General features: G+C 43.7%; 1 protein-coding gene across 1 annotated transcript in view; it reads left to right on the plus strand.

Annotated features, from left to right (window-relative positions):
* The window catches only part of FREM2 (FRAS1 related extracellular matrix 2), a 210521-nt gene that overhangs the window by 146360 nt on the left and 46663 nt on the right, over window positions 1-17498 (plus strand). Inside the window, exons 7-11 of the mRNA XM_077806636.1 lie at window positions 1324-1473; window positions 3377-3586; window positions 4246-4443; window positions 8334-8498; window positions 8596-8778. Of these exons, the coding sequence (XP_077662762.1) occupies window positions 1324-1473; window positions 3377-3586; window positions 4246-4443; window positions 8334-8498; window positions 8596-8778 (906 nt within the window). The remainder of the gene's footprint in view (window positions 1-1323; window positions 1474-3376; window positions 3587-4245; window positions 4444-8333; window positions 8499-8595; window positions 8779-17498) is intronic.

A 17498-nucleotide genomic window follows, 5' to 3' on the forward strand; every position in this document is an offset into this window, starting at 1 on the left:
ATCCAGTTTGTGTTGGTAGCACATTAAAGTAAATGTATTAGAAAGGAATTGGGGAGATATGCAGAAGCAAAATGACTAGCAATGATAGGTCATGAAAGGTCAAAGTAGTGATAAATAGGCTATGATTTTCATATTTATTGGCTGATTTTTAATGTATTTTTCTCTGTGTAGATTATAGTCAGGACTGGCAGAGTTTAATTTTTACTTTTTTATAATTTTGACAGATAATAGCAATGTTTATTTTACATGTTTTTTTTTCATTTTTATCTATTTAAACTTTCACAGTGGCAAGAAATTACTGGTGGGATCAGACAGCAATTATTTAATGATGGTAGATGTTGCTATTCAGAAAAATAAAGCTTTTGTAATCTTTAACATACAAGTTGTCAACATCACATGTCAGAATATATAAAGTCAAAATCCTTAATTCAAAATCTAATAAGTTCTCAAGCAACATTTTTCTTACTTTGCCTATCTGTAAATTTTAATTATTGATGGAAGTATGTTTTCATCAGTTTGTGTGTGTGCGGTGAAATGGATGTTTACCAACATTTACCAATAAAAATGTAATCCTTCCAAGACTAAATATAGTGGAGGGGAGAATCTGTAAGAGCATTAGGTTTCTCCAACACTAATGAAAGTGTCTACAATGAATGACAACTAGTGGAGTCTATTTAATATTTTATTTACTTCTATAGGACCATAAATATGTGCACCATAAAGAACACAGCATGTAAATAAAATATCCTAACTGAAAACAAAGAACAAAATCACTTAGGAGGAAGACCTTATCAAAGGCATGAACAGATGCAGATCAATTAAAAAGAAAGAGTTGCACCTAGATCTGACCAGTAGATTTAGACTTGGTGGAAGAGGTGGAGTTTTATAAGAAATTTGAAGAAGTGTCTAGGTAGGTCAACTGTGGTTTGTGTTTTGCAGGCTTTATGAGGACAGTCCATCTGGTATATTTTTCTACGTTATGTTGTTTTCCTTCTTTTGTTTCTGTCTGCCTACCATACTTACATTCACATTTGTCTGAGCGCCTTATAATCATTAATGTATTCATCTTCACAGTCCCCCTTTGAAGTAGAGAAATGTTGCCATCCCCATTTTACAGATGGAGAACTGAGGGACAGAGAGACGTCTCAAGATCACAGAGGTGGAACAGGGAATTGAACCCTAGACTGCCGAGTCCCTGACCTTAACCACTGGACCATCCTTCCTCTTTTATTTATTTTTAATTTTTTTATATATGCTTAAAAGTAGGTTCTCTGGTAAGAAGCAAACTTTAATAATTTTAAATTACTTTAACCTTTTTACCAGAACCAGCCTTCTACTTTGGAGATGTTGAATACTATGTTGATGAGAGTGCTGGCTTTGTTGAGGTGCATGTCTGGAGAACTGGAACTGATTTGTCCAAAGCTGCTACTGTTACAGTGAGGTCTCGCAAAACTGAACCAATAACTGCAGAGGGTGAGTGATCATTTCGCTCTTGTGTCATTTTTCCTTAATATGTCTTAACATGGAGCACTGGTACATCCAGTGTGGATTCAATCCTGAAGACTTCTGGTTTAGGCCCAGAAGTGGCTCAGAGAGCCACAAGGCTAGGCATGCCACACTTGGTGTTTGCTCTGAACCTTCGAACGGAGGCTTCTCCATAGTGTGTGATGTTCAGAAGTATGAGGAGACCTCTGTGCCCACACTGAACTGCATGCTAGTAAGGGGAAAAGTGAGCATGATAAGGAGCAGAGAAGGGGCATGGACAGGTGTTGAAATGAAAACTGACGAATGGAAACCATGGGCTTTATCCTAGAAGGTGCTGGCTGCCCTCAGCTACCATGAATTTAATTAAACATTGAAGCTGCTCAGCACTTCCCATAATCCATTTGAGATGCACGCAGCCCATTTTTAGATATCACAGTTATTCCTACTGCTAACATGAAGTAAGGGCTTATTCAAATGTGTTTAAGAGCCGCTCTTAGACGGAAATGGAAGCAAGGGCAAATTATGAGCTTCAGCCTTCCAGTGGTTCCCACAAACTATTATCTCTCACATTCAGTTGCTCATTGCCTCCCAATACATGTTAGGCACAGAGTTCTTGCCAGCCCGCCAGCCTACAGTTCTTTCTGTCCTCAGCTTATTATACTTAGTCTGTGTCTACCCTTGGAGCTAGGGGAATGATTCCCGGCTCACACAGACACACGCTCATGTGCTAATTCGAGGAGAGTTAGCAGACTAAAAATGATAGTGCAGGTGTGGCAGTACAGGCAGCTGTGAGTGGCACCACAGGCTAGTTGCCCCGAGTACATACCCAGGGGGCCAGTTAGGTAGGTAGGTAGGTACTCAGCACAACTAGCCCATGCCGCCGCTCACCCACTGCCCATACTACCCCAGCTCACCAATGTTTTTAGTGTGCCAGCTCCAGGAGAGTTCATGTGAGTAGGTCTATGTGAGCTGGGAGTCATACCCCTGGCTCCACATGCAGACATACCCTCAGAGCCTTCATCCACATGCTGAAAGGATCAAGTTCTAAATTGGTATCTGGAGCTGGAGACATACTGTACTTAGTCTGTTTCTAAAACATGGCATTTTATGCTAAAGTGTTCTTTTGATGTGGAGAAGTCATGAAGAGTCCAGATATTTTTCCTAGATGGTTACATTGAGCATGAACAGACATTAGTGTTTAGTTACTGATATAATTTTAAAATACTCTTAGTTGTCATAAGCCTTCTTGTTATGATGCCCATGACAGGAAGACTTAAAGTCTGGGTTTATTATTAGTATGCCTTTCCACATTTTTGTGCTTTCTCTTGGAAAATGAGATTATTAAGATGTCTAGAAAGAATGTCCATTTACTTCATTTCTTAACTATTATTTGATATGATCTGTTGGGTTTACCTCACCCTAAATATTGAATGCCTTTTTGTTCCAGAAAAGCATAACAGCATTATAGGAGTTTACAGCCAGACTGTGTTTTTGGTCTTCCCTCACTGGATAAACTGTTAAATAGTTTCTCCCAGAACGCTTTGGTTGGTCCCAAACTATAGTTTGCGTCTCACTTACAAAAGTTTTACATCAATATAGCTCCATTCACTTAAATGGTGTTATTCCTGATTTTCAACATGGTAAGTGAGATTAGAATCAGGCCTGCTCCAAATCCCTTCTAGGTAAGAAGCTTTTTGCTTTGCATGGCTGCAAAAGTTCTAGAGAGTTTTAAATGATAAAGTAAAAAGTACTTATTGACAATAAAAGAAAGAGATAATTACATTTTTATGAGTTACTATCATCAACTTCCTGACTTTAGATCCCTTATTTTCTTTAACTAAATGCTGTGAAAAACAGTTCCATCAATGTCTTCAGTTGTTTCTTTGTGTAGCTGGGGTAGACTACGTAGGCATCAGTCGTAATTTGGATTTTGCCCCTGGAGTCAACATGCAGACTTTCCGTGTGATCATTCTGGATGACCTTGGACAGCCAGTATTAGAAGGAATTGAGAGGTTTGAGCTTGTGCTGCGAATGCCCACAAATGCTATCCTTGGAGAACCAAGCAAAGCTACCATCTTCATCAATGACTCAGTCTCTGACTGTAAGTATTAATTATTTTCACAGGAAGAAAAATGATGCTTGCAATGCAATAGATTATATTCTTCCTTCTGAGTCCATATGGAACTAATGTCCAGGCATGGTGTTTGGAAACACTAAAGTTGCTGAAGTTGTGATCTTTTGGATGAGGTGTAAAATCGGGCTCCTGACCACTTGTGGTCATTATAAAATTTCTGGGCACTTACCGGTCTACATACACTTTCGGCTGGCTATAATTTCTCACTTATTTTCCTAAAACCATGGGGAATGTAGAAAATGTACATAAGGCCTGAAGATAAATACATTTATATTAGTTTTACATTTGCTAGTTGTAATTTTATAGACATAAGTTGTAATATTCCTGATTTATACCAGTGTGAGATCAAAATCAGGGCCATAGCTTGTAGTTTTGTAAAGCAATTGTGGTGAAATCTTGGACCCACTGAAGTCAGTGGACATTTTTCCATTGACATCAGTCAGGCCAAGATTTCACTCTTTGAATTGTGGGAAATGTGCTAAATAAATCAGTTGCTACCTGGTGAGGAGTCTGCCATATCATAAGCATATATAACATGGCACATAACACCATTATCTTAAAAGCAGTGGCTATAGGAATTGATCATTCTGGATATTTTATTCCTTCCTTTGTATGTGTCTGTCTAGTGCCTAAGATGCAGTTTAAAGAACCTATGTACATTGTCAACGAAAATGATGAAGAGATTTCTGCCATGATATATAGGAGCGGGGATATCCACTACACATCTACAGTGCGCTGCTATAGTCGGCAGGGTTCAGCCCAGGTAATGATGGACTTTGAAGAACGTCCGAACACTGACAATTCCATCATCACTTTCCTTCCTGGTAAGCTACAGTTCTTTGTTAGAATCCTTTATTCTGTCAGAGTTGGTTTTGCTTTAAATCATGTGAGTTTTTTTCTCATAGCAAGGGACATAGAGACTGCTTGGGGGAACAAAGCTCTCTCTCTACAGAATAGGTAGAGCGTGAGCAGAGACAATATTCCTCACACCATCCTGCCTTAATCCTGAACTCGAGGGGGATCATCTATAGAGACACAAGGGATATCTTTTTGCTAAGACGCAACCACTCATCCTTACAGATGGATCCCATTGCTTTGCTGCAGGCAGATCTGGATAGCAGGTGATATCACAGAGGAAACCCCCAGAAGTTCTGGCCCCATTAGGCAGACCATCAGCAAATCCAGCTATCTGTCGCTGGAATGGGTAAACACCCTTTAACATTGCATAACACAGCTAAATTAATTATTGCTGTCTGATGTTTCTCCTCCTTCCTGCTTATTTCTTCTTTCTCAGTCTGCCTGGGTGACTCAAAATATTGAACCCAAAGAAGGAACATGAGAAAATTGGGTATTACTTCTCCTTTGAGGGAAAAATTGCTTGAGTCCCTCTTGGTGGTTATCAATCCAAACCTCCTTTTGCTTGACTGGAGAACAGTTTCTTGTGTCCTCATTTTTATATGCTCGACATTTTTAACTTCTGTTTTTTTTTCCAAGCCCTGAACAAGTTTTTTCCACTATATGTAAATCTTATGATGCAGAGGACCTTCCCTCTTATGGAATAAGAGGGAAGGTCCTCTAATGGATGAGTAACTGTTAAAAGATAGGTTTCAGAGTAACAGCCGTGTTAGTCTGTATTCGCAAAAAGAAAAGGAGTACTTGTGGCACCTTAGAGACTAACCAATTTATTTGAGCATAAGCTTTTGTGAGCTATGGCTCACTTCATCGGATGCATACTGTGGAAAAGACAGAAGATGTTTGTTTTTATACACACAAATCATGAAAAAAATGGGTCTTTATCACTACAAAAGGTTTTCTCTCCCCCCACCCCACTCTCCTGCTGGTAATAGCTTATGTAAAGTGATCACTCTCCTTACAATGTGTATGATAATCAAGGTGGGCCATTTCCAGCACAAATCCAGGTTTTCTCCCCCCCACACACATCCCACCCCCCCCAAACAAACCCACTCTCCTGTTGGTAATAGCTTATCTAAAGTGATCACTCTCCTTACAATGTGTATGATAATCAAGGTGGGCCATTTCCAGCACAAATGGCCCACCTTGATTATCATACAATTTGTGATATATGCCATCATGTGCCAGCAATGCCCCTCTGCCATGTACATAAGTCAAACTCGGCAGTCTCTACGTAAAAGAATAAATGGACACAAATCAGATGTCAAGAACTATAACATTCATAAACCAGTCGGAGAACACTTCAGTCTCTCTGGTCACGCGATTACAGACATGAAAGTTGCGATATTACAACAGAAAAACTTCAAATCCAGACTCCAGGGAGAGACTGCTGAATTGGAATTCATTTGTAAATTGGATACAATTAACTTAGGCTTGAATAGAGACTGGGAGTGGCTAAGTCATTATGCAAGGTAACTTATTTCCCCTTGTTTTCCTAACCCCCCTCCCCCTTCCTCAGACGTTCTTGTTAAACCCTAGATTTGTGCTGGAAATGGCCCATCTTGATTATCATACACATTGTAAGGAGAGTGATCACTTTAGATAAGCTATTACCAACAGGAGAGTGGGTTTGTTTGGGGGGGGTGGGGGTGATGTGTGGGGGGGGGAGAAAACCTGGATTTGTGCTGGAAATGGCCCACCTTGATTATCATACACATTGTAAGGAGGGTGATCACTTTACATAAGCTATTAGCAGCAGGAGAGTGGGGTGGGGGAAGAGAAAACCTTTTGTAGTGATAAAGACCCATTTTTTCATGATTTGTGTGTATAAAAACAAATATCTTCTGTATTTTCCACAGTATGCATCCGATGAAGTGAGCTGTAGCTCACAAAAGCTTATGCTCAAATAAATTGGTTAGTCTCTAAAGTGCCACAAGTACTCCTTTTCTTTTTGTTAAAATGTAGGAAACAAAGGGTAGGAATAAATGGTCAGTTTTCAGAATGGAAAGAGGTAAATAGTGATGTCCTCCAAGGGTCTGTACTGGGACCAGTCCTATTCAACATATTCATAAATGATCTGGAAAAAGGGGTAAACAATGAGGTGGCAAAATTTGCAGATGATACGAAACTCCTCAAGATAGTTAAGTCCAAAGCAGACTGTGATGAGTTACGAAGGGATCTCACAAAACTGGGTGACTGGGCAACAAAATGGCAGATGAAATTCAATATTGATAAATGCAAAGTAATGCACATTGGAAAACATAATCCCAACTATACATATAAAATGATGGGGTCTGAATTAGCTGTTACGACTCAAGAAAGAGATATTGGAATCATTGTGGATAGTTCTCTGAAGACATCCACTCATTGTGCAGCAGCAGTCAAAAAAGCTAACAAAATGTTAGGAATCATTAAGAAAGAATAGCTTGTAAAACAGAAAATATCATATTGCCTCTGTATAAATCCACGGTACGCCCACATCTTGAATACTGAGTGCAGATGTGATTGCCCCGTCTCAGAAAAGATATATTGTAATTGCAAAAGGTTCTGAAAAAGTCAACAAAAATGATTAGGGGTATGAAACAGCTTCCATATGAGGAGAGGTTAATAAGACTGGGACTTTTCAGCTTGGAAAAGAGACAACTAAAGGAAGATAACATAAGAACGGCCATACTGGGTCAGACCAAAGGTCTATCTAGCCCAGTATCCTGTCTTCCAACAGTGGCCAATGCCAGGTGCCCCAGAGGGAATGCACAGAACAGGTAATCATTAAGTGGTCCATTCTCTGTCGCTCATTCCCAGCTTCTGGCAAACAGAGGCTAGGGACACACAGTCAACCTGTGGAACTCCTTGCCAGAGGATGTTGTGAAGTCCAAGACTATAACAGGGTTCAAAGAAGAACTAGATAAATTCATGGAGGATAGGTCCATCAATGGCTATTAGCCAAGATGGGCAGGGATACCTAGTTTTACAACAGTCTACAGAAAAAGTACCAGTGAAGTCAGTACAAACTAAAATTTCATACAGACAATGACTTGTTTATACTGATCCATATACTATACACTGAAATGTAAGTACAATATTTATATTCTAATTGATTTATTTTATAATTATATGGTAAAAGTGAGAAAGTACGCAATTTTTCAGTAATAGTGTGCTGTTACACTTTTGTATTTTTATGTCTGTTTTTGTAAGCAAGTAGGTTTTAAGTGAGGTGGAAAACTTGGGTTACTATCAAACTATCAGACTCCTGATAAGGAGTTGAGTCTGGAAAGGTTGAGAGCCACTGCTCTAAATGGGCTTGAATAGACTAATTTTATGCACATTGTTTTCTGATTGTTCAACTATAGACATGTTGCTACCGATCTTCCAAGGTGATAAGAATCCACTTCTCCCATGGGCATCAGTGGGAACTGAGAGTGATAGGAAAATCAATTGGGCTGCCGTAAATTAAAGTACCCAAAATTAGAGACTGTTCTTTAAAATTTGGTCTTGAACCTTCCTGTTCCTCATTTTCCACCTCTGAAAATGAGGATAATACTCTTCTACGTCTCACAGGCGTTGTGAGATATTAGCTGTACAACTATGTAAATACCCAGTCTTACTATTATAGTAAATAAAAATGTTTTTGCTGCTGCTATTGCTATTACTTTCATTCGTTTTTTACTTAGATAGGGCCAGTATAGGTACTGTGACCGATAGAATTGACTTGTGGGTCCTAAAGCTTGAGAGAAATGCCTGTAATACATCTAGAAACAATTTTAAGTTCTGAATAATGTTACTTTCTGCATGATGATTCCAGGTGAGACTGAGAAACCTTGCACCCTCATACTTGTGGACGACTCTCTCCATGAAGAAGAGGAGGAGCTTCGTCTGGTTCTTGGCACTCCAAGAAGTGATTCCTCCTATGGTGCTTCTATTGGCGAACAAAATGAAACCCTGATAAGGATCAGAGATCATGCAGACAGTGAGGAGTTATTTTTGACCCTACAAATATCATTTTGACTTTGGTATTGAAAAGCTCTTTTGTGCACACTATTAAACACTTTTTTCTGTTATTACAGAGGCCATTATTAAGTTTGGTGAGACCAAATTTAGTGTCAGTGAACCAAAAGATACAGGACAGCTGGTGGTTGTAAAAATTCCAGTGCTTCGTCTGGGAGACACGTCAAAGGTTTCCATTGTGAGGGTTCACACAAAGGATGGCTCTGCCACCTCTGGAGAAGACTACCACCCCGTGTCAGAAGGTATGAAAAGACTCTCTGGCTGTCAGTCAGATCAGTATCACATCCTATTGATTATTTCAGCCACAATTGTACAGTATTTAAAGGGGGAAAAAGCATTGTGAACTTTTAAGCTTTTAATACTTTTTAGCTGCCTTCATTAGTGCTTTTTGCCTTTTGGATTAATAAGGCACAGGAATGGAATTTCATATTCTTTATCTTCCAACAATTTGGAGTTGCAGTGTATTCTCAGTAATTCGGAGAGTAATCCAGCATATGAATGTTTTTAAAAGAAAGCATTACTGATTCTGAAGTAAGTATTCAGCAATGTGAAATGCTTTCCCCTATGACCTACTCACAGAATAAAAACTCAAAGGAAGCAAAACTTTTATATTGGAATTTTGTATGAGAATTATACCGACAAAGTTAACCCAGAAGCAATAACTGATAAATAAACTAGAAAATACACTGAGTTAGTAACCTAATGCTGCATCTCATAGATGTGATTTGCATATTTCAGTAGGAAAGACAAAGGGCAAAATGAGGTAAAAGGGCCTGAAATCAGGATATGGATAATTTGTATACAATACCAATGCCTTGGGAAATAACTGGAAATATGCACTGGAGTAAAGAAGAAAATTACTAGAAACAGACAGCAGCTGGGAAGCACATAATCTATCTGTAGCCTATCTAATCCAGTTTATGTGGCCATAAGTGTCAACTAAGATTCAGAGGGTCACATAACCTGGCTGTTCACTTAGCTGACTCACCCTGAAGACTGTCAGATCTGATGTGTAAAGGATGGTGGAGGCAACTCACTCCATGCTTGGAAAGAAGTGGGGAGCAGAGAGCAATCCCAAACAGCCCTAAACCTGGTTCTCTTCTACATCCTTATAGGTCATGGTGAGATTAGTGCAGTGTTAGGGTTATAGTAACTTCCATGAACCTCTAGTAGACAGAAGGGCTGGGGATGGGGTATAGGCCAGCAATCTTCTGGGAAATGAGCATGTTGCTGGGATACTCTTAGCAATACCCTCCCTTCTGATATACATGATCTTGTTCCCATTCTCTGCTCTCTGGCTGACAGCTCCATTTCAGAGCTGTAAAATGAGAACAGTATTCTACAGCCTGTGTGGCCTGGAGAGACTCTCTGGACATCAGTCAGCCGGGGAAGTATTTGGACACCTCACTGAGACAATTATTAGGCAGTCCCTCCATAAAGTGATTCCCCCATGCTCCATTTAGGGGCCAGAGTCATAGGGTATGTCTACACTATGGAATTAGGTCGAATTTATAGAAGTCGGTTTTTTAGAAATCGGTTTTATATATTCGAGTGTGTGTGTGTCCCCACAGAAAATGCTCTAAGTTCATTAAGTGCATTAACTCGGCGGAGTGCTTCCACAGTACCGAGGCTAGAGTCGACTTCCGGAGCGTTGCACTGAGGATAGCTATCCCACAGTTCCCGCAGTCTCCGCTGCCCATTGGAATTCTGGGTTGAGATCCCAATGCCTGATGGGGCTAAAACATTGTCGCGGGTGGTACATATCGTCAGGCCCCCGTTCCCTCCCTCCCTCCGTGAAAGCAAGGGCAGACAATCGTTTCGCGTCTTTTTTCCTGAGTTACCTGTGCAGACGCCATACCACAGCAAGCATGGAGCCCGCTCAGGTAACCGTCACCGTATGTCTGCTGGGTGCTGGCAGACACGGTATGGCATTGCTACACGGTAGCAGCAACCCATTGCCTTCTGGCAGCAGACGGTGCAGTACGACTGGTAGCCATCCTCGTCATGTCAGAGGTGCTCCTGGCCACGTCGGCCAGGAGCGCCTGGGCAGACATGGGCGCAGGGACTAAATTTGGAGTGACTTGACCAGGTCATTCTCTTTAGTCTTGCAGTCAGTCCTATTGAACCGTCTTATGGTGAGCAGGCAGGCGATACGGATTGCTAGCAGTCGTACTGTACCATCTTCTGCCGGGCAGGCAAGAGATGAGGATGGCTAGCAGTCGTATTGTACCATCTTCTGCCGAGCAGCCATGAGATGTGGATGGCATGCAGTCCTTCTGAACCGTCTGCTGCCAGCCAAAGATGTAAAAGGTAGATGGAGTGGATCAAAACAAGAAATAGACCAGATTTGTTTTGTACTCATTTGCTTCCCCCCCTCCCCTGTCTAGGGGACTTATTCCTCTAGGTCACACTGTAGTCACTCACAGAGAAGGTGCAGCGAGGTAAATCTAGCCATGTATCAATCAGAGGCCAGACTAACCTCCTTGTTCCAATAAGAACACTAACTTAGGTGCACCATTTCTTATTGGAACCCTCCGTGAAGTCCTGCCTGAAATACTCCTTGATGTAAAGCCACCCCCTTTGTTGATTTTAGCTCCCTGAAGCCAACCCTGTAAGCCGTGTCGTCAGTCGCCCCTCCCTCCGTCAGAGCAACGGCAGACAATCATTCCGCGCCTTTTTTCTGTGCGAATGCCATACCAAGGCAAGCATGAAGGCCGCTCAGCTCACTTTGGCAATTAGGAGCACATTAAACACCACACGCGTTATCCAGCAGTATATGCAGCGCCAGAACCTGGCAGAGCGATACCGGGCGAGGAGGCGACATCAGCGCAGTCACGCGAGTGATCAGGACATGGACACAGATTTCTCTGAAAGCGTGGGCCCTGCCAATGCATGCATCATGGTGCTAATGGGGCAGGTTCGTGCTGTGGAATGCCAATTCTGGGCTCGGGAGACAAGCACAGACTGGTGGGACCGCATAGTGTTGCAGGTCTGGGACGATTCCCAGTGGCTGCGAAACTTTCGCATGCGTAAGGGCACTTTCATGGAACTTTGTGACTTGCTTTCCCCTGCCCTGAAGCGCATGAATACCAAGATGAGAGCAACCCTCACAGTTGAGAAGCGAGTGGCGATAGCCCTGTGGAAGCTTGCAATGCCAGACAGCTACCGGTCAGTTGGGAATCAATTTGGAGTGGGCAAATCTACTGTGGGGGCTGCTGTGATGCAAGTAGCCCACGCAATCAAAGATCTGCTGATATCAAGGGTAGTGACCCTGGGAAATGTGCAGGTCATAGTGGATGGCTTTGCTGCAATGGGATTCCCTAACTGTGGTGGGGCCATAGACGGAACCCATATCCCTATCTTGGCACCGGAGCACCAAGCCGGCGAGTACATAAACCGCAAGGGGTACTTTTCAATAGTGCTGCAAGCTCTGGTGGATCACAAGGGACGTTTCACCAACATCAACGTGGGATGGCCGGGAAAGGTATATGACGCTCGCATCTTCAGGAACTCTGGTCTGTTTCAAAAGCTGCAGGAAGGGACTTTATTCCCAGACCAGAAAATAACTGTTGGGGACGTTGAAATGCCTATATGTATCCTTGGGGACCCAGCCGACCCCTTAATGCCGTAGCTCATGAAGCCGTACACAAGCAGCCTGGACAGTAGTCAGGAGCTGTTCAACTACAGGCTGAGCAAGTGCAGAATGGTGGTAGGATGTGCATTTGGACGTTTAAAGGCACGCTGGCGCAGTTTACTGACTCGCTTAGACCTCAGTGAAATCAATATTCCCACTGTTATTACTGCTTGTTGTGTGCTCCACAATATCTCTGAGAGTAAGTGGGAGACATTTATGGTGGGGTGGGAGGTTGAGGCAAATCGCCTGGCTGCTGGTTACGCGCAGCCAGACACCAGGGCGGTTAGAAGAGTACAGGAGGGCGCGGTACGCATCAGAGAAGCTTTGTAAACCAGTTTCATGACTGGCCAGGCTATGGTGTGAAAGTTCTCTTTGTTTCTCCTTGATGAAACCCCCCGCCCCTTGGTTCACTCTACTTCCCTGTAAGCTAACCACCCTCCCCTCTCCCTTTGATCATTGCTTGCAGAGGCAGTAAAGTCATTGTTGCTTCACATTCATGCATTCTTTATTCATTCATCAAACAAATAGGGGGATGACTACCAAGGTAGCCCAGGAGGTGTGGTGGAGGAGGGAAGGAAAATGCCACACAGCACTTTAAAAGTTTACAACTTTAAAATTTATTGAATGACAGCCTTCTTTTTTGGGGGCAATCCTCTGTGGCGGAGTGGCTGGTTGGCCGGTGGCCCCCCCCCCACCGCGTTCTTGGGTGTCGGGGTGAGGAGGCTATGGAACTTGGGGAGGAGGGCAGTTGGTTACACAGGGGCTGTAGTGGCAGTCTGTGCTCCAGCTGCCTTTGCTGCAGCTCAGCCATACACTGGAGCATACTGGTTTGATCCTCCAGCAGCCTCAGCATTGAATCCTGCCTCCTCTCATCACGCTGCCGCCACATTTGAACTTCAGCCCTCTCTTCAGCCCGCCACTTACTCTCTTCAGCCCGCCACCTCTCCTCCCGGTCATTTTGTGCTTTCCTGCACTCTGACATTATTTGCCTCCATGCATTCGTCTGTGCTCTGTCAGTGTGGGAGGACAGCATGAGCTCAGAGAACATTTCATCACAAGTGTGTTTTTTTATTTTTCTAATCTTCACTAGCCTCTGGGAAGGAGAAGATCCTGTAATCATTGAAACACATGCAGCTGGTGGAGAAAAAAAAAGGGACAGCGGTATTTAAAAAGACACATTTTATAAAACAGTGGCTACACTCTTTCAGGGTAAACCTTGCTGTTAACATTACATACATAGCACACGTGCTTTCATTACAAGGTCGCATTTTGCCTCCCCCCACCACGTGGCTACCCCCTCAACCCACCCCCCTCCCCGTGGCTAACAGCGGGGAACATTCCTGTTCAGCCACAGGCAAACAGCCCAGCAGGAACGGGCTCCTGTGAGTGTCCCCTGAAGAAAAGCACCCTATTTCAACCAGGTGACAATGAATGATATCTCACTCTCCTGAGGATAACACAGAAAGATAAAGAACAGATGTTGTTTGAACGCCAGCAAACATACACTGCAATGCTTTGTCGTACAATGATTCCCGAGTACGTGTTACTGGCGTGGAGTAGTAAAGCGTCCTACCATGAAGGACGCAATAAGGCTGCCCTCCCCAGAAACCTTTTGCAAAGGGTTTGGGAGTACATCCAGGAGAGCTGCGAATGCCAGGGCAAAGTAATCCTTTCATATGCTTGCTTTTAAACCATGTATAGTATTTTAAAAGGTACACTCACCGGCGGTCCCTTCTCCGCCTGCCGGGTCCAGGAGGCAGCCTTGGGTGGGTTCGGGGGTACTGGCTCCAGGTCCAGGGTGAGAAACAGTTCCTGGCTGTCGGGAAAAGCGGTTTCTCCGCTTGCTTGCTGTGAGCTATCTACAACCTCATCATCATCTTCTTCGTCCCCAAAACCTGCTTCCGCGTTGCCTCCATCTCCATTGAAGGAGTCAAACAACACGGCTGGGGTAGTGGTGGCTGAACTCCCTAAAATGGCATGCAGCTCGTCATAGAAGCCGCATGTTTGGGGCTCTGATCCGGAGTGGCCATTCGCCTCTCTGGTTTTCTGGTAGGCTTGCCTCAGCTCCTTAAGTTTCACGCGGCACTGCTTCGGGTCCCTGTTATGGCCTCTGTCCTTCATGTCCTGGGAGATTTTGATAAAGGTTTTGGCATTTCGAAAACTGGAACGGAGTTCTGATAGCACAGATTCCTCTCCCCATACAGTGATCAGATCCCGTACCTCCCGTTCAGCCCTTGCTGGAGCTCTTTTGCGATTCTGGGACTCCATCATGGTCACCTCTGCTGATGAGCTCTGCATGGTCACCTGCAGCTTGCCACGCTGGCCAAACAGGAAATGAGATTCAAAAGCTCGCAGTTCTTTTCCTGTCTACCTGGCCAGTGCATCTGAGTTGAGAGTGCTGTCCAGAGCGGTCACAATGGAGCACTCTGGGATAGCCCCCGGAGGCCAATACTGTCGAGTTGTGTCCACAGTACCCCAAATTCGACCCGGCAAGGCCGATTTAAGCGCTAATCCACTTGTCAGGGGTGGAATAAGGAAATCGATTTTAAGAGCCCTTTAAGTCGAAATAAAGGGCTTCATTGTGTGGACGGGTGCAGGTTTACTTCGATTTAACGCTGCTAAATTCGACCTAAAGTCCTAGTGTAGACCAGGGCATAGTCTCTGTACAAAGGGAAGCAACAGGTGTAGCAGCCAGACAAGCCCTGGGTGGCATCCTCAGAGAATGTGCACCTCCTCAGGATTTCTGTTCACTTCCAGGGCTATAGCGCCCAGAGGGCCGCAGACATCCTGGAAACTTACCTGAAATAAACCTCCAGGCTAATAAAAGGGAAATATGAATCCTTTGTGTTAACTCTTAACGTCAAAATACTTCAATTTTTTAATCAACTTTGTTTATTAATGTTCATACAGATAAACAGATTAATTTTCTTTAGCATTCTGCTTTGAAGGCCTAGGATGGTTTCCTGCAGCCAGTTTTCACCTCAGACAAAACTCTGCTTGGGAATCATATAGCCATTCTGATGGTGCCATAGCCATAATGAAACAAATTAATCCCTGATGTAACTCTGTTATAGGGAAATCAGTGGGTTTACACTAGGAATGAATTAGGCTCATGATGGCAAGTTTCAAGCGGTTGTTAAATTTCATTGTGAAGGTGCAGAGGGCTGTGGGCATTCCAGTTGCTTCTGGAAAACCATTCCATAGTCATTTTTGTGGTGGCACAGCTCCTTTCCTCGCTCATCACTAGTGGATAATGCCTCCCACCTGTGGAATTCAGCGGCAATCCAGTGTTGTTGTTGGGGGCTCTGAGACTATGCTTTGTCTTTTAGCTCAGTCCACTGAATTTTTCTGCCTCCAGGAGTGGAACAAGATGTCAGTTCAGTTTCTTCAGACCATTTGTTTTATAACTTTAATTCTTATTTGTTTTCATGCAGTACTGACTTCATTTAAGCTTCAAGCACCTCTTCCCCTCTCCTGAGGTGAGGAATCAATGGACTACTGAGGTTTTACTCTTCTGTCTTCTCCAGTACAGCACTTCTCAAGTGGGCTGTGTCTGCTTCCCACTGCAGAAGCAGAGAAGCCCTGCAAGCATTGAGCCAGGTCCAAGAGGCAGCTTTCTGGGAGCTTCAGAGAACAAACTGTGCCCTCCTGCCTCCCCAAGCCGTCAAACCTTACTATGATGTGATATGGGCTTGAGAGAGCAAGCTATGCCCTGATGCCACAAGCCATCAACCCTCACATTGCCAGGGCACAGGCTGGAGAGAGTGAGCTATGCCTGGCTACCACAAGCTATTGGCCTTCTCACTACCAGGGGGTCGGCTTTGAGTCAGGCAGGCATGTGAGGCCTCAACCCCTGCCAGAAGCCATGATTCCACCATGAGAAGCTCAACCAGGAGTGTGAGGATTCCCACAGAGAGGGGACCCCCCTCACAACCGTCTCAGGGGAAAGTCTTGCAAACTTCAGAGAGTTTGGGACTGAAAAAAGCAAAATCAAGTGCCCCCTTTGTAAGGCAGCAACTTGTATTATTCACTTCTACAGATCTAACTGTGCATATCTGAACAAAAACAGAGACATGGCCACATGGGTTCGGACCAGTGGGTCCATCGAGTCCATTGTCATGTTTATGACAGTACCAGTACAAGTTACTTCAGAAGAAGGTGGAAGAAACCATGTAGAGAGCAGTCATGGTGCTCACAGGAGAAGTCTCCTCCTACCTCCCATTAGAGGCTGGCTTATTGCTGAAGCAGGAGTGTCTATATCCTTCCAAAACTAGGGAATAAACAGAGGTCACAGCTTCTCCTCAGCAGTGGAAATAATGTCCTGGGAAGGGGAAGAGAGAGCTGAAATCCTTCTCCTACTCCTCCAGTGGCCCAGAAGGCACTTCAGACTTAATAGACAACCAACAAACCTCCATTGCACCTGCAGAGAACACCAGACCACTTAAAGCAGGGACTCCTTCATACAGACCTGATGACCTACATTAACAGCCGGTTAATGGAAGAGAAGTGTGGTTTAACAGAGTTTTTCAGTTGGCCTCATCAGTACTTCTTTGATATGCAGGCAGAACTCAACCCAGAAATTTCAGTTACTGATCTGGTCAAATTTATATTTCTGGTGCAAGGGGAAACAGCAAACACTTTGTACAAACAAACTGCCTCTTGTTTGTGCAGTGCCCTACGCAATGGGGCCTAGGCCTCCCAATAAATAATATAAAGAATATAAATAATAGCAACCACCACAGTTCTGGTGATCTTAGCTACTCTAGAGTTTCTACTCTAGGATGGCTGATTGGAATCCTATAACCAAACACCACAGAAAAGGGCGTAACAGCCCTAGTGATAGTCTTTAGGCAGAGATCTCTCTCTCTCCTCATCTGATGATCATCAGGTGTCAAGATTAATTAGAGTGACAGATTAAACCTGTGGCTGGCCTTTCTAGTTACCACTGCCTCAAAAAGACCAGGTTTGGAATTAGTTCCTCTATCCATACAAAAACCACACTGCTGTTTACTCTTGAGGGAATTCTGTGCCAAAAATACTAAAAATTCTGCTCCAAAAAACTACAAATTCTGTGCACTGTTTAAAAATTCTGCAAAATTCTGAAAATTTTATTTGTCAATAAATAAATGTGGAGGCTCCAGCATAGCAGTGGGGCGCACAGGCCACTAGCTGCATGGAGGTGGGAGATCACCGTGTAGCCCCCCATCCCTACGGAACAGAGACATGGCAGCGAGGCTGCACCAAACCCTGACTCAGTGCAAGGGCAAGATCTGCCCCAGAAACACACTGGGGCCCTGCCTCTCTGTGCTAGGCACACCAAGTGTGGGC

Source organism: Eretmochelys imbricata, chromosome 1 (assembly GCF_965152235.1).
Source record: "Eretmochelys imbricata isolate rEreImb1 chromosome 1, rEreImb1.hap1, whole genome shotgun sequence".
NCBI classification, from domain to species: Eukaryota; Metazoa; Chordata; order Testudines; family Cheloniidae; genus Eretmochelys; species Eretmochelys imbricata.